Here is a 23,794-nt window from a genome sequence, read left to right on the forward strand (position 1 = left end):
TGTGTACTTACATTCTGAAATCTTGCTCTGATTTATCATCCAAAAGGTCCCAGAGATAACATGAAGTGTAGTGTTTTTAGATAAAATCCTTTTTCATATCCTAAAAAGGTCCATATAGCATGCACAATTGATTTTTGTATTTTCACTCATTCAATTTGCAAAGAATGGAATCTGTGAAAATCTCACCCTAAACGTTGTTTCAATGAGTTAAATCATGTTCGTATGTATTCCTCAGAGATCCTAGAATGTAACAAGACTTCACTATATCATTAGGGGTGTAGTATATCCTATAGGACACCATATGTGGCCTTCATGGCATGCCGATGACGCGGGCGGTCTTCACTTGAACGACTGTATCTTTGTCAAGTAAGCACTAATCGGGGTCAAACAAAGCTAGCTAGATAGCCAATGAGCTGGGCTTTACGGGAGTATCTGGAAATCCTGTGTCTGTCGCAAAATGTAGGCGCTAACCTTTTGCGACAGCATGCCTTTTCCTTTTGGACAACAATTATAAGAATATTCAGAGTTATGAAGTTATGAAAACTGGTTGTTTTGCAAATGTTGAACTTATAAATATGGCTATTAATACTGGAAAAGCTAAATCAAAGTCAAAGTATACAGATTTGACGATATTCTTGCAGAAAAATGTCATATGAATGTAAATGTCTCTTTCACGATTTGCCCAAATGTACCTGGGTGACTTCACACTAAATGTCCTGTAGCTCGCTCACACTTCAAGTTATCCATCTGAAACTTTGCACATACACTGCTTCCATCTTGTGGACACCATCGGAATCCTTCTACCAGATCTATTGTGTTATATTCTCCTACATTCAGTTCACATTTCCACAAACTTCAAAGTGTTTCCTTTCAAATGGTTAGAAGAATATGCATATCCTTGCATCAGGGCCTGAGCTACAGGCAGTTAGATTTGGATATGTAATTTTGGCGTAAATTGAAAATAAGGGGGCTATCTTAACTCAGTACATTGTTGAAGCACTTTTGGCAGCGATTACTGCATCGGGTCTTCTTGGGTATGATGCTACAAGCTTGGCACACCTGTATTTTGGGAGTTTCTTCCATTGTTCTCTGCAGATCCTCTAACGCTCTGTCGGGTTGGATGGAGAATGTTGCTGCACAGCTATTTTCAGGTCTCTCCAGAGATGTTCGATTGGGTTCAAGTCCGGCCTCTGGCTGGGCCACTCTAGGACATTCAGAGACATGTTCCAAAGCCACTCCTGCGTTGTCTGTGTGCTTAGGGCCGTTGTCCTGTTGAATCTTCGCCCCCAGTCTGAGGTCCTGAGTGCTCTGGAGCAGGCTTTCATCAAGGATCTCTCTTTACTATGCTCCGTTAATCTTTTCCTTGATCCTGACTAGTCTCCCAGTCCCTGCCACTAAAAAACATCCCCACAGCATGATGCTGCCACCACCATGCTTCCCTGTAGGTTCTGATGTCTTTGAGCTCTACGCACAATTCCTTTGTCCTCATGGCTTGGTTTTTGCTGTGACATGCACTGTCAACCTTATATAGACAGGTGTGTGCCTTTCTAAATCATGTCCCATCAATTGAATTTACCACAGGTGCACTCCAATCAAGTTGTAGAAATATCTCAAGGATGATCAATGGAAACAGGATGCACCTGAGATCAATTTCGAGTCTCATGAATACTTATGTAAAAACCTGATGAGGAAAAAAAGGAATTTAATCAATTTTAGAATAAGGCTGTAACATAACAAAATGTGAAAAAAGAGAAGTGGTCTGAGTATTTTCCGAAGGCACTGTGCAGTACATGTACAGTCATTGAACAACCCCATGCCATGATTACATAGAGAAAAAACACACCAATAATTTCTTTAAACAATAAAAGCTAAATTCCAATATTTCAAAAAATGTATATAAAGCATTTTGGAATGAAATTTCAAATTTGAATCATATTATATATTATATCGCTATGTATCCTATTTATAGGATAAATAGCCTATTGATGCTACATTCAAACATTGTATATTGACAGTCCATAATACATCATCCACCAACAAACCACCATGACACACCAGTGATCTAACATGGTAATAATGATGTTGGTACTGTGGTGATTAGGAAGCCAGAGGCCAGGGAACTCTATTTGTAACAGAGCATACCTCCCAATTGGCACCCTATACCCCATATAGTGCACTGCTTAGGAAGGAATAGGGTGCCATTTGGGATGGATACAGATTCACACAGCCACAGCACCAGCCCAACTTTGATTAACTTTATTTTCCATCATCGTACACAATTAGTTAGTAAGTTAGCTTCCTCGGGATTAAAGATAAAAGAGTGGATTCAAATAGTGTCATTTGGCAGAAGCATGTTTCTAATCACGCATTAGCGGCCTTCATAATAACATGGAGAATGGAGATGATGATGAGTATGTTGTTTCTCTCTCTCACACACTCTCTCTCGCTGTAATTCTCACAGTTCATGCATGCAAGTCACCCAGATGGAATTAGTGGTGGAGTGTTGGGGGGGGGGGGGGGGGGGGGGGAGTGAGGGATGTGTCACGAGGGGTCGACATCTTTGTGGAGCATAAGTCCCATTTATCCCAAATTAGGATGGGTGGTGCTCTGCGCCCCTTTGATGTTCCTCTAGGCAGGGGGTTAGGGGGCTGGGCAGTGATGAAGGGGGTGAGTAGGGGGAGGAGAGGTGGTATTGCTGGAGCACAAGCAGATGGTGATGAAATGGACTCATACACACACGCACACATACACACATACACACAAGGATAGAGCTACATGGAACAGTGGTACATCCACTATCCTTCTCCTATGTTCACAATTGAGAAATAATGTATGTAATTTGAGATCAGTAAATATTTTCGATGTCAGAGTAGTTTGAAACGGTAGAAAAATCTATATGTGGGGTGGTGTCTTCAGATCAATGACAGTTAACGAATGCATAAAATAAACATTTACACATTAAATACATTTGAAAGGACAGAATAACACTGATGTAGGATCTTAATTTGAGTCAGTTTGCTACGGCAGGAAAATAATCCTGCAGCAACGGGAAATGTGAATTATCAAGTGGATTATAATTATTTAATTTGTATAGGGGTTGATACATTTTTCATTAGGGCAAATCAAGTCTGACATTTTAAAGTGGAAATGACAAACTTTAGAAGCTTTTTTAAACCTTGAATATGCTGCAAATTTGCATTTCCTGCTATGCAGGAAGATTCTCAGCAACAAAAGTGTGGTTAAATTAAGATCCTACATCTGTACGTCTGTGCTGATCTTTAATTGATTACAGCTGCATCCAGCTGTTGGTAATGATCGGTTGGGGAACAATTCACATTTAGGGATCTGAAGAATTGCTTTTGACATACTTCCAGGAATTAACAGAGGTGTACAACATGGTTGATGGAATAGTACAGTTCTAAAGGAGACAACTATAGGTAGAAACACACTATGTTATGACCAACTGAAGTGACCTGGACTGACTGACCAGTCCCATGGCAGACAAGGGATTTCATCTTCCTCTTCTGATTTATCCTCAAACCTTTTCATAGGTGGTAGCAGAGCGCAGAATAATGAAATTGTGGTGATGTTAAACATTTTCTTTATGTATTTTATCCTCTCTTTCTATCTCCAGGAATATGATGATGGATACGGGACAGCTTACGATGATCAGGGTTATGACTCCTACGACACCACTTACAGCAATCAAGGACAGAAGTAAGAGTCCGTTTCCTGTTTCTCAGGGCTGTACCTAAATGTATTCTCCGGGTCTTCTTATCATCCTAACCCATGTTTTAGCAAGACAAAACTGTAGATATAGTACATATTATTGGTGTACACACTTATTCTTTATTAGTTAAATAGGGGGTTAAAGGATACGTGCGTGGGCAAATCAAGTGGACATAAGGATTTTTCTTAAATAAAAAATACATTAAGTTTGTCAGAGGTTGTTGGCAGTGTATTGCATCAGTGCTTTACATCAGATTAACCTGTTAGCATGCTAGTTCTCCATTAGCAGCTTGTGAACCTACACATCAGATTAGCATGCTAGTTCTCCATTAACAGCATGTGAACCTACACATCAGATTAGCATGCTAGTTCTCCATTAACAGCATGTGAACCTACACATCAGATTAGCATGCTAGTTCTCCATTAGCAGCTTGTGAACCTACACATCAGATTAGCATGCTAGTTCTCCATTAACAGCAGGTGAACCTACACATCAGATTAGCATGCTAGTTCTCCATTAACAGCATGTGAACCTACACATCAGATTAGCATGCTAGTTCTCCATTAGCATCCCTACACATCAGATTAGCATGCTAGTTCTCCAGTAGCAGCGTGTGAACCTACACATCAGATTAGCATGCTAGTTCTCCAGTAACAGCATGTGAACCTACACATCAGATTAGCATGCAAGTTCTACATTAGCATCCCTACCCATCAGATTAGCATGCTAGTTCTACATTAGCATCCCTACACATCAGATTAGCATGCTAGTTCTCCATTAGCAGCTTGTGAACCAACACATCAGATCAGCATGCTAGTTCTCCATTAACAGCTTGTGAACCTACATATCAGATTAGCATGCTAGTTCTCCATTAGCAGCTTGTGAACCAACACATCAGATCAGCAATGCTAGTTCTCCATTAACAGCATGTGAACCTACACATCAGATTAGCGTGCTAGTTCTCCATTAGCATCCCTATACATCAGCATGTTAGCATGGTAGTTCTCCAAGTAATAGCATGTGAACTAGAGGTCTTCACAAATTGGGTCGGATCCTGCTTGGTGGCTACGGGCTTGGAATCTGTGTGAACATTTGTGAAATACACACCAGATCTGAAATTATATTTGAAGAGTTTAGTTCCTTAACAACAGAAATGCAAATTGCACTCAATTACATTTTATATTTACAGTTTATTCTCTTCAATTATTGTCAGGGGGTCGGTCCCCTTTCATCAAACCAAATGTGTCAATATTATTTTGTGACAAAACAACATATTTGCTTCATGATAACCAGCTACTGCGCACTTCACGTGATGCGGGGTGAAATGGGCAATATGCCTACTTGTTGTGGGAGAGGAGGAGGATGCAGCAGAAAAGAATGATAGTCTATATAAAGTGAGTTTCTGAAAAATTGGAGTTGTTCCTAACTGATGTGAAGAAGAAACGGAATGAAAGAGAGCACAGGGTGGAAAAACCGACAGGCAAATCGTCTGTATTCGCCTCATTTATGCACATTGTAGATACGGAGGGAAAAAGGTCACCCAATTGTTTTATTTATAAAATGTACTCGTTTATTTAGGCTATTCAATTTATTTGTTTATGCTTGGCATATTTAGTAGGCTGCTTTGCTATTTTATTTGGGTATTTTCTTTATTTAAAATAACAGTTTGTTAACTAATGTTGAATGACTCGAGTCAAGTGTGATGTAAGATGTGTGACTCATTGAGGTGCTAGACTGATAGTGATAGGCTTATCCTCAGAAAATATTGCATTTCCTAATGTTGAAAGGCTGGCGATTTCTTGATTGTGTATGCCATGGATAAGTATAAGAAATATCAGGAAAACTTTTCGCTACAATTATGAATATTTTTTTAACTCTCCGGATTACTTTTCTATCAAACCCACATCCAAACCAATCTTAGGCTGTATAGGCGAATTCTGTAGGCCTAGAGGATTATGTACATTTAATTTAGAAAAAAAAGATTTGGTACTGTTATAACGAGTTGGATCTGAGTTATAGAAATACCCTACCAAAATAGAGAATACTAACCTAGACCTACAAATCCCAATTGTTGGAAATGACAGGGAATGTAAATAGGAGACTCCATCCTTCTGTAGTCTATTCCAAATTGAAAATCATGGTTGCTGATTAGACTTTTGCCTACCTTTAGTCTAAATCAATGTTTATCAAAACAGTTAAATTGGCTGGATTGTAATGTTGCTCAATAAAATAATTAGCTGCTCTCAGTCTTGCAACCAATGGTCGTCACAAAAAAATCATCCTGCTCAAATATTTGGTCAACAGAAATAAGGAAAACATTTCTGAAAATGAAATCTCCATCTAACTATAGAGATGTCATTATGAAAACAGCATCTATCTGTCGGTAATGATCGGTTGGGGAACAATTCACATTTAGGGATTAGAATTGCTTTTGATATAATTCCAAGAACCAACAGAGATACAAAAATATTTAATAGAAAAAAACGAGTTCATGAATATTATAGTTCTGAAGGAGAACGAGATAGTTCTGAATTATAGATACTGTAGATAAACATCCTTTACGTCATGACCAACTGAAATGGAACGACCTCTAATAGATTGAATTCTAATGGAACATATGGAGGGGAGATCAGAACGGCCAGGAATGAACAGTGCACGTCTTAGTGCCAACATAGAAGAACCAGTTCGGGGGTTCAGAATGACATTGAGGGGAAACAAGCTTTTGAACTAAATAATATTGATAGCTGTCTTTCTACTGTAACTTCTCAATCTAATGTCCTGTCATAAAGTATTTTAACCATAATGCCATAGTTTGACTAATACCAGTGGATCCCTTGTGCTAATATTTTTTATTCCTATTTTCATGTGTCAAGCCATTGTTGCCTCATGAAGCCCTAATAACTGTTCGGTTGTTTGGCTCTATGTAACAGCAACAGAAGACCCTGCAGCTACATGGCTGTTTGGTGTCCTATAGCTCTATGCAATTCAAACCAGTGGTTGGAACCGTTTCAGGGAACAGAACCAACATTTTTTGAGGAACAAAATCAGAACCGGGAATAAAAGTGATCTATACTGTTCTGCAACATGGGAACCGGTTAATATAATTATGTTATGTTCCGGGCATTTATGTTGCATGTTTTTATTTTTATTATGGTACCGCTCTGCACACACAAGCTTGTTAGCTAGCTAGCTAGCTCTAGTGCAACTTTAAGCCAACTCTCGGAAGTTCAAAGACATTCAAAGTTCCTTCATAGAAACCGCTCCTCTGTAGGTGTAATTCTGTGGGCCTAATTCAGATAATACATGTCATAAGATGCCCAGCGCTTCAAGTCAAGCCTCCTACTCCACCCTCTCTCGCTCTCTCCCCAACTCACAAAATTTCACTTGTCTCTCCAATGCACCTAAACAACTATAGCCCAATTGGTCACATAATCTAATGAAAAAAAAATATATTTCACAGGTTTAAAAAGGAACAGAAAGGAACACTATAAACTGTTAGTTTTTGGGGGTTCAGAACTGGTTCAGAACTTTCTTTTGCTAGTCAGAACAGTGGAAGGGAACCCCAAAAAATACTGGTTCTGTTCAGAATGAAACAATTGGGAAATAATTTCCATTCCAACCCCCGATAGAAACAGAAGACCCTGCAACTAAACGCACAGAATAGATTTTTTCATATCAAGGGAGCGATCACCCTCACCATGTCACTTAAGGTCAAAGGACTTTGCTATGGCACGTTGGCTTGTTTGCTGCCATTTCTCTCTTTTATCGGTCCTGCATCTGGGATGCGTCCCAAATGTCACCATATTCCCTATGTAGCGCATTACTTTTGACTCTGCTCAAAAGTAGTACACTAAATAGGGAATAGGGCACCATTTGGGATGCATCCCTGCTGCTGTCACACCATCTTCCCTCCTCTCCTTTATTCTGTATGTTCTGCTTGCATGGGCAGTTTCAAAGAGGGCCTGATTGTTGCTGCACTTAAGATGTCAAAAATTGCATTAGTGGCAGCTGTAAGGGGGGTAAAGGAGAGAGAAAAAAATAAAGAAAAAATAACATATTAGGCTGTCCCATGCTTTGTGAGGAGGTATGGTTGATGTTTTCTTTTGTGGCCGTGTCAGGATATATGTCGCCCAGGCCAGGCAGCCTACATCTCTCACACACTCTCTCTCTTGGGATGGCAGGTAGCCTGGCTGTTAAGAGCGTTGGGCCAGTAACCAAAAGTTTGCTGATTCGAATCCTCCAGCAGAAAAAAAAAATGTTTTGCCGATCTGCCCTTGAGCAAGGCAGTTAACCCCCAACAGCAACTGCTCCCCGGGCGCCGATAACGTGGACATTGGTTAAGGCATCCCCCTGCGGAGGGGTTGGGTTAAATGTGGAAGATACATTTTGGTTGAATGCATTCAGTTATGCAACTGACTAGGGCCCATGTGTCAAACACATTCCACGGAGGGCCGAGTGTCTGCAGGTTTTCGCTCCTTCCTTGGACTTGATTGATAATTAAGGTAACTGATTAGTAAGGAACTCCCCTCACCTGGTTGTCTGGGTCTTAATTGAAAAACCAGAAGACACTAGGCCCTGCATGGAATGAGTTTGCCATCCTTGCCTTAGGGCCAGAGTCTCTGCCCCCCCCCCCCCCCCCTCTATGTAGTTGGGGTACATTTTAAAGGGTGGTACATCTTAAAGCCTGCCTGTTAGATCTGCAGAGAGGCAGAGGGAGTCACTGGGGGTAGGCTGGCCCTGAGCCCTGGTTTCTATCTGCAGCCATGTGGTGAATAATCACAGAGGCTTAAGGCAGAAGAAAAATGGAGTCCATCATGTAGAGGCTGGGTGGGTTGTGTGTGTGTGCTTGGTGGGGTGTGCTCGGCTCTGTTCTGCCCAGAGGCATGATGCTAGACTCAAAGAGATTCTGAGATCTGTTGTCTGGTTAGAAATGGTGTGCGTCCCAAATGGCACCCTATTCCCATTATAGTGCACTACATTTGACCAAGTTCCATATGGTAGTAGTGCAAAAGTAGTGCACTATATGGAATAGGGTGTCATTTGAGTCACTCACTTAGGCTGACTAATGGGCTACCAGACTTTACAGCGTCTTCCTCCTGAGACACACTAGTCAGTTTATTTACTTATTTTTGTTGACTTATTTAAGTCTCAGAACTGCCCAGAACGTTTTTTTTTTGTTGATTTTGAGCGTAGATTGTTTATCATCTACATGATCATGTACATCTCTTGCAATTTCTTAGAACATGACAGTGTGTTGTTTGAAGTGTAGTCGGATGATTGCAGCCAGCCTGCTTTTTATACTCGCAGTGGGTATATGTAAATATGTACAGTACACTGCAGTACACTCCCTGTTTACAGGACTTACTAGTAATCTTTTTAATGTCTCAGAAACAAATACATTATTTTTCATACAAAATAATCACTATTTCATATGAAAATTGATTATTAAGAAATATTGTTAACCAGACAAGACCCTTTGAGTTCTTCTTTCATCTGTAGAGTAAGAGCATCATAGACGCTAGTAGCCCTTTACAATGCATGGTGACGATACACCATATACACTCAGCTGCCGGTTTATTAGGTACACCCATATAGTACCGGGTCGGACCCCCTTTGCCTCCAGAACAGCCTGAATTCTTCAGGGCATGGATTCTACAAGGTGTGGCGTTCAGACGTTCCTCAATTAGTATCAAGGGACCTAACGTGTACTAGGAAAACATTCCCCACACCATTACACCACCGCCACCACCACACCATTCTCCTTCAATCTCTCTCATCAACGAGCTGTTTGCACCCGGAGGACTGCCGCTGACTGGATGTTTTTTGTTTGTCGCACCATTTTTGCACAGCCTTTCTTGTTTCCTAAACCATTCATTTACCACACTGCAAAGCCAGTGTGTACAGTAAATACAGTACAATACTGCAGTCTACAGTGCATACGGTACAGAACATTTCCTTTTTAAGGTCATCCAATTTAGATCTGCTGATGGACAAAAGGTACAGCCCTGTTTTACCCCAGAGCCCAATCTCAGCTTGAGCAGGTCAGAGCGGGTAGCAGGGCTGGAATAGGGAAGGACCCAAGGGAATGTTAGACTGGATCCATGGACAAGACGTTTCCCTAACAATGCCTCACAGAGCCTGAGGAGCTCACTGCACAGTCACCAACCACATCAGAGCCCTGGCTGTGCGGCAGGCAGGTAGGACTTCACTAGCTGCAGGATAACAAGCAGAGCAATTTACTACAGTTGGTTTCTTCAATGTCTCTGGTATGATATCAGCCCCTATGCCTGGCGGGGAAAGAGGGTAACCATTCTGGAGAGTTTGTTTTGGGAATTCTGGGCAAATACACTGTATGTCTACTATACTGTAGACATAATTGAGGTGGACATAATATTCCTGCTAAATACAAGATATGTAACTTGTTTTCAAATTGTAATTGCTGATTATAACCAAAACAACATTGTATAACATATTTAGTCAACATGAATGTAGCAGATTCACATTGAAAGGAAAACGAAAACGTTCACAACCTTGAAACATGAGACTTTTAGCCAAACGGTGGTTCTTCTCAGTAATTTCGGAGACATTTACATGTTTCAGAAGAGAGGGAAAGCCTAGAGGGACATCTTGGAATGCCAAATCAGCATGACATCCATGGCAGCTTCAGCACCAGTCAATAGTGGTCAATCTTCCGTATGAGCGCCATCAGAGCCTTTTTCTACAGCATTTAATATACCGACCCAACCCAACATTATTATTACCTGTGTGGGTATTGTTAAGCAGTTGGAAGGTCAGATGAATGGAGAGACTGAAGGAGAATCACTTTCATTGTATTAGCAGATAGGGGGTGATCTCCCTGTAGGTAAATGAGGAGGATGACAGGTGTTGCTCTGGGTGAGGTCATACAGAGGTTGGACACACACAGATCGGTTTGGATCAGAGTGTTATTTCATTCCTGACACCTACAATACTATAGGGGCCTCTCGCCTCTTCCCTTCCGCTTCCTTTTCCCCTGAATCCCGGCCCTGGCTCGTCAGCCTGCTCCCAGAGGGCCGTGGTTACAGGGAGGAGGGCCGCGGTTACAGGGCTAGCTGTGACAGCGTTTTAAAGGGCAGACACATCCCCTAGGAACAGCTGTAAAACTCAATACTGGAGACAAGTGTGGAGGCGTGGAGGTAAAAGGTAGCACAGAGCACAGGGGACTTGTGGAGATAGCAGCGAAGGGGAGAGAACCATTTTGAGGTAGGACAGAGCACAGGGGAGAGAACAGTTATGGATGTCCGAATGGCAAGTCTTGGTGGGTAGTCCACCAACAGTATGTGAACAGAGTACCAATGTAGACCACCATGGTGTGGATCAGTTGTGGAAAGTACCCGAGAAATCAGTTATACTATAAAAACGTACAGATCTTGGCATGATTAGGCCTAGGAAATATGCGGCTGGTATTTCAGGCTTTGCAAACACACAGTAGTACATTAGTTCAAGAGTTAATTAGTTCAACACAATGTAATTGATTTGTATCTAAGAACCAGAGGTCATGCAGTTCTCAGATGGGTACTTTCTGTAATAACTTTACTTGCATGATTGATCCTTTTAGTATTGTTCTAATTCAGTTCTCAGCAGTTTGTCACGTTTGTTTTGACAGGCAACTTCTGTCTTTTGCCCTAATTTGCTTCAGAGCTAGAGATATTTTAATGTTGTAAGGCCTAACAAGAGTTTTTTGTTGCTGTCTCAAGTGTTGTCTTGGAAAGATTCCAGACGCTCTCAGGATGATGTCAGTTTATAGCACCGCAGAGAATATGATGAAAAACTGAGGATGAATCCCAAATGGAAACCTGTTCTCTATATAATGCACTTACTTTGACCAGAGCTCTATGCACCCTAGTCAAAAGTAGCACACTATATAAGGGATAGGATGTCATTTGGGATGCGGCCTCAGTCTATATGCTTGGGCCGTAATAACGTTGCAGTCACCTGCCCCTCTGTTGACCAAGACACATTCTGAGGGGAATTTGAATTATTATGGCTGACTTTTACATTTTATAATTTTTTCATTTTAGTCATTTAGCAGACGCTCTTATCCAGAGCGACTTACAGTAGTGAATGCATACATTTCATAAATTTTCTATTTATTTTTTCTCCGTACTTTTGAACGTTGACTGACCATCGACATGTTAACCACATTATGTCATTTTTGCTTGATAGATTTTTCCTCAAGATACAAATGTAAGATGGTAAAAATAAAACGGGGTCAGATTCAGACAAAGCAGATGATTATATTCACACATTATGTAAATCCATGACGTTTACCGTTCAGTCCGTCTTTGTGACATCGCAGCAAGGGTCCAACATTGAAGATTGAGTATGCAATCAGCTGCTGAGACAAGCAATCAACAGCATATCCCCGAGGGGGTTTTCAATAACAATTACACCATCCTCATTTTGGATAATATACAGGACACATTCTCCCAAGTACAGTTCCTTTTCTGTCTGTTTATATTTAATCTATTTTTGTCTATTTTTGCTTTTTGCTGTATTTTTTTTCAGAGCCTTAATCCATTAAATACAAATACACACTGTACCCATTCTCCCGAGTGGTGCAGTGGTCTAAGGCACTGCATCTCAGTACAAGTGACATCACTACAGTCCCTGGTTTGAATCCAGGCTGTATCACATCCGGCCGTGATTGGGAGTCCCATAGGGCGACGCACAATTGGCCCACCGTCACCAGGGTAGGCCGTCATTTTTATTAAGAATTTGTTCTTAACTGACTTGCCTGGTTAAATATATATATATATATATTTTTTAATATGTCAATATGAAGGAAGTCATGTCATTTTTCATAGTCTGAGTTTGAAGGTAATCCTTTATCAAAATGAGTTATCTCGCTATCAAAATTATGTTAAATGCTCGCTATCTAATGAATATGCCGCTGAATGTTCTTCCTCCTACATTGGAAAACCTATGAAATATTTAGTGTCTCCTCTCCCCTGGATATGACCGCTGACTATAGATTGTTCTTCTCAGTACCTCTGGATCCTCTCTAAATGTCCTAGCAGATCTCTGTAGGGTTATCACAGAGCAACAGAAGAGCAATGGCTGTGTAAGAAAACAAAGTCCACCAGGGACACGTACTACATCACTCAGATGTAACATCACCATCTGTTTATTGGCGCCGCAAACGACAACATCAGTACTTAGGATCAGCCCTTTATAGAGGATACCTGTAAATCTGAGAGCCAGGCGGTAGGTATACCTGTGGATGAGCAGGTCTGGAGTCAGATTCCATGATTCCTGATCATGAGACAAAGTTAGCTAATGGCCAGCACTTTAAGACAGATTGCTCTTGCTTGTTTGCCTGAGATTGTCTGTTGTGGGGCTGAGGCTGGGACTGGGGCTGAGGCTGGGACTGAGGCTGGGACTGAGGCTGGGACTGAGGCTGGGACTGAGGCTGGGACTGGGGCTGAACCCCATGGTGTTCTGGTCAAAAGTAGTGCACTATATAGATAATAGGGTGGCATTTGAGACACATCCTTTGTGTTTGTCTTGAACTAGCAGGAGACTAAAAATAAAAATAAATATCTTTGGAGCCAGAGATTTAGACACCCAGCATAGTATAGTGAATTCTGGTTTTCTCCTTGAGATATAAACACCCAGCATAGTATAGTGAATTCTGGTTTTCTCCTTGAGATATAAACACCCATCATAGTATAGTGGACTCTGGTTTTCTCCTTGAGATTTAAACACCCAGCATAGTATAGTGGACTCTGGGTTTCTCCTTGAGATATAAACACCCATCATAGTATAGTGGACTCTGGTTTTCTCCTTGAGATTTAAACACCCAGCACAGTATAGTGGACTCTGGGTTTCTCCTTGAGATATAAACACCCAGCATAGTATAGTGGACTCTGGTTTTCTCCTTGAGATTTAAACACCCAGCATAGTATAGTGGACTCTGGGTTTCTCCTTGAGATATAAACACCCATCATAGTATAGTGGACTCTGGGTTTCTCCTTGAGATATAAACACCCAGCATAGTATAATGGACTCTGGGTTTCTCCTTGAGATATAAACACCCATCATAGTATAGTGGACTCTGGGTTTCTCCTTGCTCCTCTCCATCATTAGCTGTTAAGGAATGTTTACAGAGTTTGCTTGTGATCAAAACAACATAAAATATAAATTAAGTTGGGATTGTTTCAGTCCCTGACATGTTTCCAGCCACATTCCATTAGTGACTATTTATATAAACTTAGCAAAAAAAGAAACGTCCCTTTTTCAGGACCCTGTCTTTCAAAGATAATTCGTAAAAATCCAAATAACTTCACAGATCTTCATTGTAAAGGGTTTAAACACTGTTTCCCATGCTTGTTCAATGAACCATAAACAATGAATGAACATGCACTTGTGGAACGTTCGTTAAGACACTAACAGCCTACAGACGGTAGGCAATTAAGGTCACAGTTCTGAAAACTTAGGACACTAAAGCCGCCTTTCTACTGACTTTGAAAAACACCAAAAGAAAGATGCCCAGCGTCCCTGCTCATCTGTGTGAACGTGCCTTAGGCATGCTGCAAGGAGGCATGAGGACTGCAGATGTGGCCAGTGCAATAAATTGCAATGTCCGTACTGTGAGACGCCTAAGACAGCGCTACAGGGAGGCAGGCTGGACAGCTGATCATCCTCGCAGTGGCAGACCATATGTAACAACACCTGCACAGGATCGGTACATCCGAACATCACACCTGCGGGACAGGTACAGGATGGCAACAACAACTGCCCGAGTTACACCAGGAACACACAATCCCTTCATCAGTGCTCAGACTGTCCACAATAGGCTGAGAAAGGCTGGACTGAGGACTTGTAGGCCTGTTGTAAGGTAGGTCCTCACCAGACATCTCAGGCAACAACGTCACCTATGGGCACAAACCCGCTGTCGCTGGACCAGACAGGACTGGCAAAAAAGTGCTCTTCACTGACGAGTCGCAGTTTTGTCTCACCAGGGGTGATTGTCGGGTTCGCGTTTATCGTCGAAGTAATGAGCGTTACATCGAGGCCTGGACTCTGGAGCGGGATCAATTTGGAGGTGGAGGGTCCGTCATGGTCTGGGCTGAGCTTGTTGTCATTGCAGGCAATCTCAACGCTGTGCGTAACAGGGAAGACATCCTCCTCCTTCATGTGGTACTTTTCATCCTGACCCTCCAGCATGACAATGCCACCATCCATACTGCTTGTTTTTTGCGTGATTTCCTGCAAGACAGGAATGTCAGTGTTCTGCCATGGCCAGCGAAGAGCCCGGATCTCAATCCCATTGAGCACATCTGGGACCTGTTGGATTGGAGGTTGAGGGCTAGGGCCATTCCCCCCAGAAATGTCTGGGAACTTGCAGGTGCCTTGGTGGAAGAGTGGGGTAACATCTCACAGCAAGAACTGGCAAATCTGGTGCCGTCCATGAGGAGGAGATGCACTGCAGTACTTAATGCAGCTGGTGGCTACACCATATACTGACTGTTACTTTTGATTTTGACCCACTCTTTGTTCAAGGACACATTATTCCATTTCTGTTAGTTACATGTCTGTGGAACTTGTTCAGTTTATGTCTCAGTTGTTGAATCTTGTTATATTCATATGAATATTTACACATGTTAAGTTTGCTGAAAGTAAACGCAGTTGACAGTGAGAGAATGATTTGTTGTTGTTGCTGAGTTTAGTGTTAATGGATGCTTTTTAATACATGCCATTTAGCAGACAATTTTATGCAAAGCGAATTACAGTCATGCATGCATACATGGTGATCCCAGGAATCAAACCTGCTACTCTGGCATTACAAGCACCATGCTCTACCAATTGAGCTACAAAGGGCCACTATAAAAGTGCTAGGAGGCGTTTGACTGTGCCATTTGGGATGCAACCTGTATTTTACTTGAAGCAGTTTGTTTCACCTGGATCGTTGCCCTTCAGGGCGTAGCTGAGGCCTGAGGACTCACTGACCAGACCAGGGTAATAGAGGAGAAAAGGACATTGGTAGAGAGAGGCAATGTGTGAGGATATTGACAAAATGTCAACCCAGAAATTAGAGGTGCCTAACAGCTTTGGGAGTCCTCTCGTCCTTGTGAAAGGGGAAAGCTTTGACTTGCCAGCTCTCTGAGGACCTGACAGCAGCTATTGGTCCTCGTAGCCTTTAGCTTTACACCAACAGGAAGGATAAGCCACTTGTTTAGCCCCTCAGCTTCCCAGGGCGTACTCTAGTGGAACGGTTTGTAGTTGAGTGTATATTCAGAGGGGTTCCGCTCTGGGAAGAATATACCCCAGTATTGAGACATGGTGTGAAATCAAATTACCACACACCCTGTCAGGTGTTTCATAGTGTACAAGACACAGAAAGAGAGAACATGCATTCATTTGCTGCATCGCTTTCTCTCTCTTGCGCTCTCTCTCCTTCACCCTCCATATCTACCCCCCCCCCCTCTCTCTCTCTCTCTCTCTGTCTCTCTCTCTCTCTCTCTCTCACTCTGTCTCTCTTTCTCTCTGCCTGTCTCTCTCTCTCTCTCTCTCTCTCTGTCTCTCTTTCTCTCTGCCTGTCTTTCTCTCTCACTCTCTCTCTCTTTCTCTCTCTTTCTCTCTCTCTCTGTCTCTCTCTAAAGCCATGATGAGTGGTGTCAGGTATATATAAGCTGCTGGACACCAGTGTAAGACTCACAGTGGTACCTCTGCTGTGAGGGTTGATTGGAAAACCCCACACTCTGAATAACAAAGTCTGGCTTCTCTTTGTGGACACAGAGCATAAATATTCACTCACATCTTAGCAGGGGTCCAGTTTAGATAAGAGGAAAAAGCCTGCCTTTGTTTCTGCTGTTATTGTTCCCTGGTTGAGTCATGAGCTGTGTGAGCAATGCAATCTTCATGCCAAGTCAATGATCTCCCCGGGGAAGAAACCCAGCATGAATGCCTTTTCTGGACAATGTCTCAAGCAGACATTTATAGATCCACAACTATAGACGTTTCCCCCCTCCCCCCTCCGTCCCCTAATATGAATTTCAATTGTTCATGTCAGCTTGTGCCTTTAAGTTTCTTAAAAAAAAACAATCAACATGCTGCCAATCAAAGTTGAATAATGATTAAGTGCTTTGAAACGCGAAAATCATAAAAGTCATCCTTTTTTGTTGATCTGGTGTATAGCTGGGCCTTTAGTGTCACCTCCAGCACTAAGCTAGAGAGAGGAGGGGTAAGCCCCAGACTGACAGCCACGGAGACCAGGGCCATAACTACATATGAGGACACCGAAAAATATATAATAATACAAATATATATTTGCACACAATAAAGTAAATAAATTACAGGTCAACATCTAAAGACTGCTCACGGTGTTGATTAAAGCTCAGAATGTTTATATTCTTGATCTGACTGAGTTCTAATCGCGCCTGCCTCTTTGCAAACGAGTGGAATCATGAACAGAGGTTGGTTCGTTATGTTCGCCTGCGTCCCCTGGATTTGCCTCCCGGATTTGCCTTTGTATCAGCACATTTACCACTCTCTCAAACGGCTATCTCCGCCCTCTCGCCGAACAGGCCGAGGGCCTGAGATGTTAAACGAACTACCCCCAACTCGGAGTCGGCTCTAGTGGGCAACTAGAGACGCTGATGACAGTGTGTTCGTGAGATAACGGATAAAAGGCCATTTTAAAACTGTCCCGTGACTCCTGCCGTATCTACAGCCATCCCCCAAACAAACAAACAACTGGTTAATAGTTGCTTATAGATACAGTCAGTTAGGTGGCTACCTGCCGGAAGACACTTCTATTGCAGTAATGTTAAAGGCCTCTGGCTAGTATTACTTAGCTAGCTAGAACGATGAAGTAAGAGGCTGACGTTAAACAGAGCCTAAGCTCAGCAGGAGCAAAAAATAGGCTACTAAGTTCTCATAACAACTATAAAAAAAGACGGTATGTTTCAATATGAACATCTCCGCATGTCCTACCATCTCTATAGGCCTAGATTAAAATGCAATCAAACTGCAAACAATACAGTTCATCCGTTTTTCATTTATATGGGTGGTTGTTCGTTCTTATCTCCATCATCCACTGGAGTTTAAAGTTGATCCGTTACCCACTTTTTGTTGTTGACCACAACATCACTGATATTGATACAGAATTGGAAGTCCTATTCTAATAACTCATGCGAACGTGATGATATGATCATCGGTGCACTCCTTTGATGTCTGTTGATGCAGAAATTGATTAGTAATGCCTAGGAATACAAATGTGAACGCTATGTATATGTCTATGTTACGAGTTGATGATTTTATGCAAGTCATCATTACAAATGACTGAACAGATGCTACGTGTCAGTGTGAATCATTTCTCATATTTCCCCCCTTTCAGGGGTATAACATTACAATGGTATAGCTAATAGGTTATGTGTTTGTAAATCGACTGAGGTGAATCAACCTACAGCAGCCACGGTGATAATGGTTGGGGAAATGTTTGGCTTGTTTTGCTGTTCTCCAAATAGCGTTTTAAAACATGTTTTATTGTATAGAAATGCAGTAAATGAGCTTCAACTTTCAAAAAATATCCTGGAGGGCACCTCACTAAAACTGAAACCCTGGTTACGGCCCTGACGGTGACAGAGATGGTGACGGGGAGAAGATTCAGCTGTGATGGGTGGCATGTGCCGGCTCTGTGGCAGCCTTATGATGAATTACCTTTCTGGGCTTGAATGATAGGACTGATACTGAATGATACCAGCACACGATTGTTCTGTCAGCAAGTCAACAGGGACCGCTGAGAAATAAATAAAGAATAGCAAAGAAATGAACCACAATTCAAGATGGCCTACCTTTTTATTTTTTTATTACAGGTGCCATCTCTCATATATAGCTCCATATCCTGGATATGGGGAGACTGACAAAGCCAGGAAATTGCCATGTGAAAGCACAGAAGGCACAGCCGCAGCTACTGTAACTTCTGAGTGAATATTGGCTGTCTGATCTATTGTGTACTGTATCCTGTAAGGGAGGGAGGGCATAGTTATGAAAGAAATGATCTGTATGCACCTTTTGCGCATATTTGTAATGTAGAGTATATGTTTATGGTTACATACAGCAGAATGGTACATCAATTCTGTACGTCATGACATTGTTTCACTTTACCGAACAGTTCATGCCATTCTCATTCCAGTTAATGATTTGATAGCTGTGTGCTGTAATGTACCTATATCGTTCTCTATTAAGGCCTAAAGGCCATGTCATTCTATTGTTGAAAAGAAATTCTGATGGATATCTCCTCTTTCTTTCCTTTCACAGCTCAGACCATTATTATGAGTACGGACAGGATAATGGTGAGGAATCATACGAGTCATACGGTCAGTTACTAGCTGCGTTATTCAAACGTGAAATGTTATTTAAATGCATACACACCAACTGTCTTGTTCAGTGTGGATCTCTTTCCATCATCAACGCAGCAGTTTAAATGCTGTTAAACCCAAATGCAATGTCATTTCCCCTAATAGGTACTATATAAATGTTTTGACAGATTTGTTGTTAGCATTATTCAGAATGCCATGTGATGGGATAACATGAGGCATTAGTCTGTGTCATTTTAATGGTCAAATCATTTATTGCTGATTATTCTGTTCCACAACTGAATTAGGCCTCTTTTACGCAACTCCATATGAACAACGTACATTTGTCTGACAATGTCAAACACAATTCTGTTATTATAAAGGTTGGGGATGTCTGATAAAGACACAGTAATTCTATAAAATGCCCTGGCTGTATTCATACGTAAACCATGAGTGATAGAGTAACTGATATGCCTTGACGTCTGCTTTTCTAATACAGCTTTAACTATGGTTTTCTTTTCTGGTGAAAGTTTTTGAGCGCTGTATGGTTCTCGTCTCAGTCACTGAGCCGTTAATGTAATCCCATTACCCAGGTCCCCTCTTGCTTTGGCAGATGTCAATTCTTATAGCACTTCACAGTAAATGTATACAGTTGTCACCAGACACTATCTGTAAAGTAAAGGACATTTATGCTCTTCAGTCCATAATAACGTTGTAATTGCTCATAACAGGGCTGCAGGTAGCCTAGCGGTTAAGAGCGTTGGGCCGGTAACCGTAAAGTTGCTGGTTCGAATCGCCTTTAATCTAATTGCTCCAGGGTCACTGCAAATAATGGCCGATCCCTGGCTCTGAACCACCTCTCTGAAGCTGTCTCAGGGGAAGTGGGATTCAACAACAATACAAATTGTGAAATAGGACAAATGTAAGCACACACCTAATTACTATAACTGAAAGAGCAGCTTATTCATATTACAATTTGCAATACAGATTAACACACGAGTTATGTGGCAAGAAACTCTGTCTGGAAAGTGTTAAGAACTAACCTCCAGAAGCAGACAAACACACAGAGGCTAACAGTGCAATGCTACATGCTTTCTAACAGGTCAAAAGAAAGAGGTGTTTGACAGTTCAAAGAAAGGCGCTGTTTAAACGATAAACAGAGTTGATGGTACATGGTTGATCTCTAACCACAAGGTTACATTGGTCACTGTCTCTCTAAAGTGAGTGTCAGAGAAAGTGTGACAGGTTTAGAGACTATTAGATACTATTGGTTATGGGCTGCCAGCAGAGACCATGTCAAGGGAAAAACAGTCCTTTGTGAGCCTCTGCTTTGCTCCGGGGATGAGACTCTGTTGGCTAGAGATCACACAAAGGCTGCCATCGATGCAGCAGGCACTTGGCACATAGACAGCAGAGGGCCTGAATGAGGTCTGATTTGGGCTAATGGTTATTGTGACCTTTTGTTAGGAGCCACTACACTGGCTCTTTTCAAGTAGCTATCTGATCTTCTGGTTCAATTATCTTAACGCATCCTTCTAGGTTAATGACAAGCTTCTTGGTGGATTGTCTGTTTGAACTACAGAGGCCGGGAGTCTTCTGTTGTTCCAGTCAGATAGGCCATATCAACATCAGGCTCTCAAATAACTCAGAAAGTTAGTCCATTGACATAATGAACGTTTTTTTTGACTGGTTTTATGCCTGATTGAAGCATGATAGCTGAATTCTTACCTTAGTTCCAGGCTAAGGAAAAAATGACAAATATTTGTCCAATAACCTGTTGACATCATACAAATCTGAGTTACACAAGAGAGTGTATGTGTGTGTAGAAGTGTTCCTAACATATGGTTGTTTCCCTATAAAGCAGGTCAGGAGGACTGGACAACTAATCGTGGCAAGGCGCCAGCTGCACGGACGACCAAGGGAGTGTACAGAGAGACGCCCTACTCCAGATATTGAACTGATTATACAACAACCTGCACAATCCCTCATGGACGTGTCATCAAGTAATGGATTTTATACGGATGCTCCCTTCTTTTTAGAATAAAAACACAAACAAAACCAAACAATAACACAAGGTAAAGACCTTGAAATCAATCGTAAACATGGGTTTTAAAAACGGAAGACCCTGGTATGATGTCAAGACTGTTTCCACCGGGAATAATGTGTATAATTTAGGTAATCTACCCACTCCTAAACAAGTAGATATCTAAATATCCTGGACACAGTTATAGAGTGATTGGTCATTGGTAATATATTAGTGATTTAGTTGTAGAGAGGTGAAGTATTGTAGATATTTTTGCCTGTCCCGTGCAAATGAAACCTTTCCAATCAGAAAAGATCCTGAAATAAATATTGTTGTTTTATCTCCTTTTGTAAATGATAGTTCTTTAATGTTAAAGGGCTTATAAAAGCATGGCGTGGAATCATTGTGGATAGTGTCAACTGTTTTATTCCTGTCTTAAAACTTGTAGATGTGTGTGTTTCTGTTTAATTTCCCCCGTTTAATCAATCTTCAATCTCAGCTCATACTCTTCTTTTTTTGTGTAAAAACCCCCAGTAAGAAAAAATAATCAAGAGCTGCAAGACATTTTAGGTAAAGCTCTTAATAATTCATTCCAATCCATATATTTTTGGGGGCTTTAATACCTGAAATGCTTTCAGACATTGTTTAAATCAGGTTCTTGAGACATTAACAGAAATAGTATATTAGCATATTAACCTTATCCGCTTATGTAAGCCCTTTAAATTGTTCTTCTTGGTTGATGCTCAATAAACTTTTGGAAATATAGACGTTTGTGTTCAAGAGCGTAATTCTGTATTTACATAAATAGAAAAACACAATAATCTAAACTAACAAAACTAACATTGCAAAGAATGATATTGATGATAATATTGAAAACGCTCACTTTAATACAGGTTCTTCTATTTCGTAATGTACACTACCGTTCAAAAGTTTGGGGTCACTTAGCAATATCCTTGTTTTTGAAAGAAAAGCAAATTGTTTGTCCATTAAAATAACATCAAATTGATCAGAAAGGGAGTGTAGACATTGTTAATGTTATAAATGACTATTGTAGCTGGAAACGGCAGATTTTTTTTATGGAATATCTACATAGGTGTACAGAGGCCCATTATCAGCAACCATCACTCCTGTGTTCCAATGGCACGTTGTGTTAGCTAATCCAAGTTTATAATTTTAAAAGGCTAATTGTGAAGAGGCGACTCCAGTGAACAACAACAGTAAAGAGGCTACTCCGGAATGCTGGCCTTCTAGGCAGAGTTCCTCTGTCCAGTGTCTGTGTGCTTTCACCCATCTTAATCTTTTATTTTTATTGGCCAGTCTGAAATATGGCTTTTTCTTTGCAACTCTGCCTAGAAGGCCATCATCCCTGAGTAGCCTCTTTACTGTTGACATTGAGACTGGTGTTTTGCAGGAACTATTTAATGAAGCTGCCAGTTGAGGACTTGAGAGGCTTCTGTTTCTTAAACAAGACCCACTAATGGTCTTGTCCTCTTGCTCAGTTGTGCACTGGGGCCTCCCACTCCTTCTATTCTTGTTGGAGCCTGTTTGCACTGTTCTGTGAAGGGAGTAGTACACAGCGTTGTACAAGATCTTCAGTTTCTTGGCATTTCTCGCATTCTTAATTTCTCAGAACAAGAATAGACTGATGAGTACTTTGTTTCTAGCCATTTTGAGCCTTTAATCGAACCCACAAATGCTGATGCTCCAGATACTCAACTAGTCTAAAGAAGGCCAGTTTTATTGCTTCTTTAATCAGAACAACAGTTTTCAGCTGTGCTAACATAATTGCAAAAGGCTTTTCCAATTATCAATTAGCCTTTTAAATGATAAACTTGGATTAGCTAACACAACGTGCCATTGGAACACAGGAGTGATGGTTGCTGATAATGGTCCTCTGTACGCCTATGTAGATATTCCATAAAAATCTGCCATTTCCAGCTACAATAGTCATTTATAACATTAACAATGTCTACAGTGTATTTCTGATCAATTTGATGTTATTTTAATGGACAAAAAATGTGCATTTCTTTCAAAAACAAGGACATTTCTAAGTGGCTCCAAACTTTTGAACCGTAGTGTATGTTGAGACTCTTGAGAGATATCATATTGATCAAGAATTAGCTTCTGCATAATATGATAACATGTACAACATAAAAGTGAACATTATTTTAACACAAAAATCTATTTAATAACTGAATGCAAGTAACAAAACAACACAATTCTGTAAGAACTGTGTTGTATGTGTATTGCCTATTTGCATATTGCAATTCAGCTAATGTATTCTAGGTAATGGTTTCGATACAATGTCAATCACAGATTTAAGTCTCTGATGTGTGTTTTTCATATGTAATATCTTAATAAAACGGATTACAATATGTCAGTTGACATTATATGTAACAGTACGCTAACATGTACTGTAACAATGGCAGCGGCACCTGTATTTTCTTGCTTGCCTATCTGATAATAAGTGACTTTGAGCATCTTATAATAGACAGTCCTATTACATTTTAATGACAACAAACAGTGACACCAGGAGAGACTCCTAGGGACTGTTCATAATTTTTCTACTGGATGTAAACAATGGCTTTTACACAATTGTATAGAATTTGTATGGAGGGGATCTCGTTTCTGTTCTTGTTTTGCTCCCTGTGTTCTCCTCTGGTGTCTGCCCTGACCTTTGGCCCTGCCCCTCTGTTAGAG

The 23,794-nt window shown here is 41.1% G+C and overlaps 1 protein-coding gene across 2 annotated transcripts in view; it reads left to right on the top strand.

Annotated features, from left to right (window-relative positions):
* Positions 1-21,859, top strand: part of LOC106588624 (KH domain-containing, RNA-binding, signal transduction-associated protein 3) — a 146,184-nt gene extending 124,325 nt beyond the window's left edge. Inside the window, exons 7-9 of one of the 2 annotated variants that reach the window (XM_014177796.3) lie at positions 3,635-3,717; positions 19,034-19,092; positions 20,933-21,859. In XM_014177796.3, coding sequence (XP_014033271.2) covers positions 3,635-3,717; positions 19,034-19,092; positions 20,933-21,027 — 237 coding nt within the window. In that variant the 3' untranslated portion in view covers positions 21,028-21,859. The remainder of the gene's footprint in view (positions 1-3,634; positions 3,718-19,033; positions 19,093-20,932) is intronic. The other variant, XM_014177797.3, reaches the window with a different exon arrangement.
* The last annotated feature ends 1,935 nt before the right edge of the window (positions 21,860-23,794 follow it).

This window comes from Salmo salar, chromosome 27 (assembly GCF_965601325.2).
Source record: "Salmo salar chromosome 27, fSalSal1, whole genome shotgun sequence".
NCBI classification, from domain to species: Eukaryota; Metazoa; Chordata; class Actinopteri; order Salmoniformes; family Salmonidae; genus Salmo; species Salmo salar.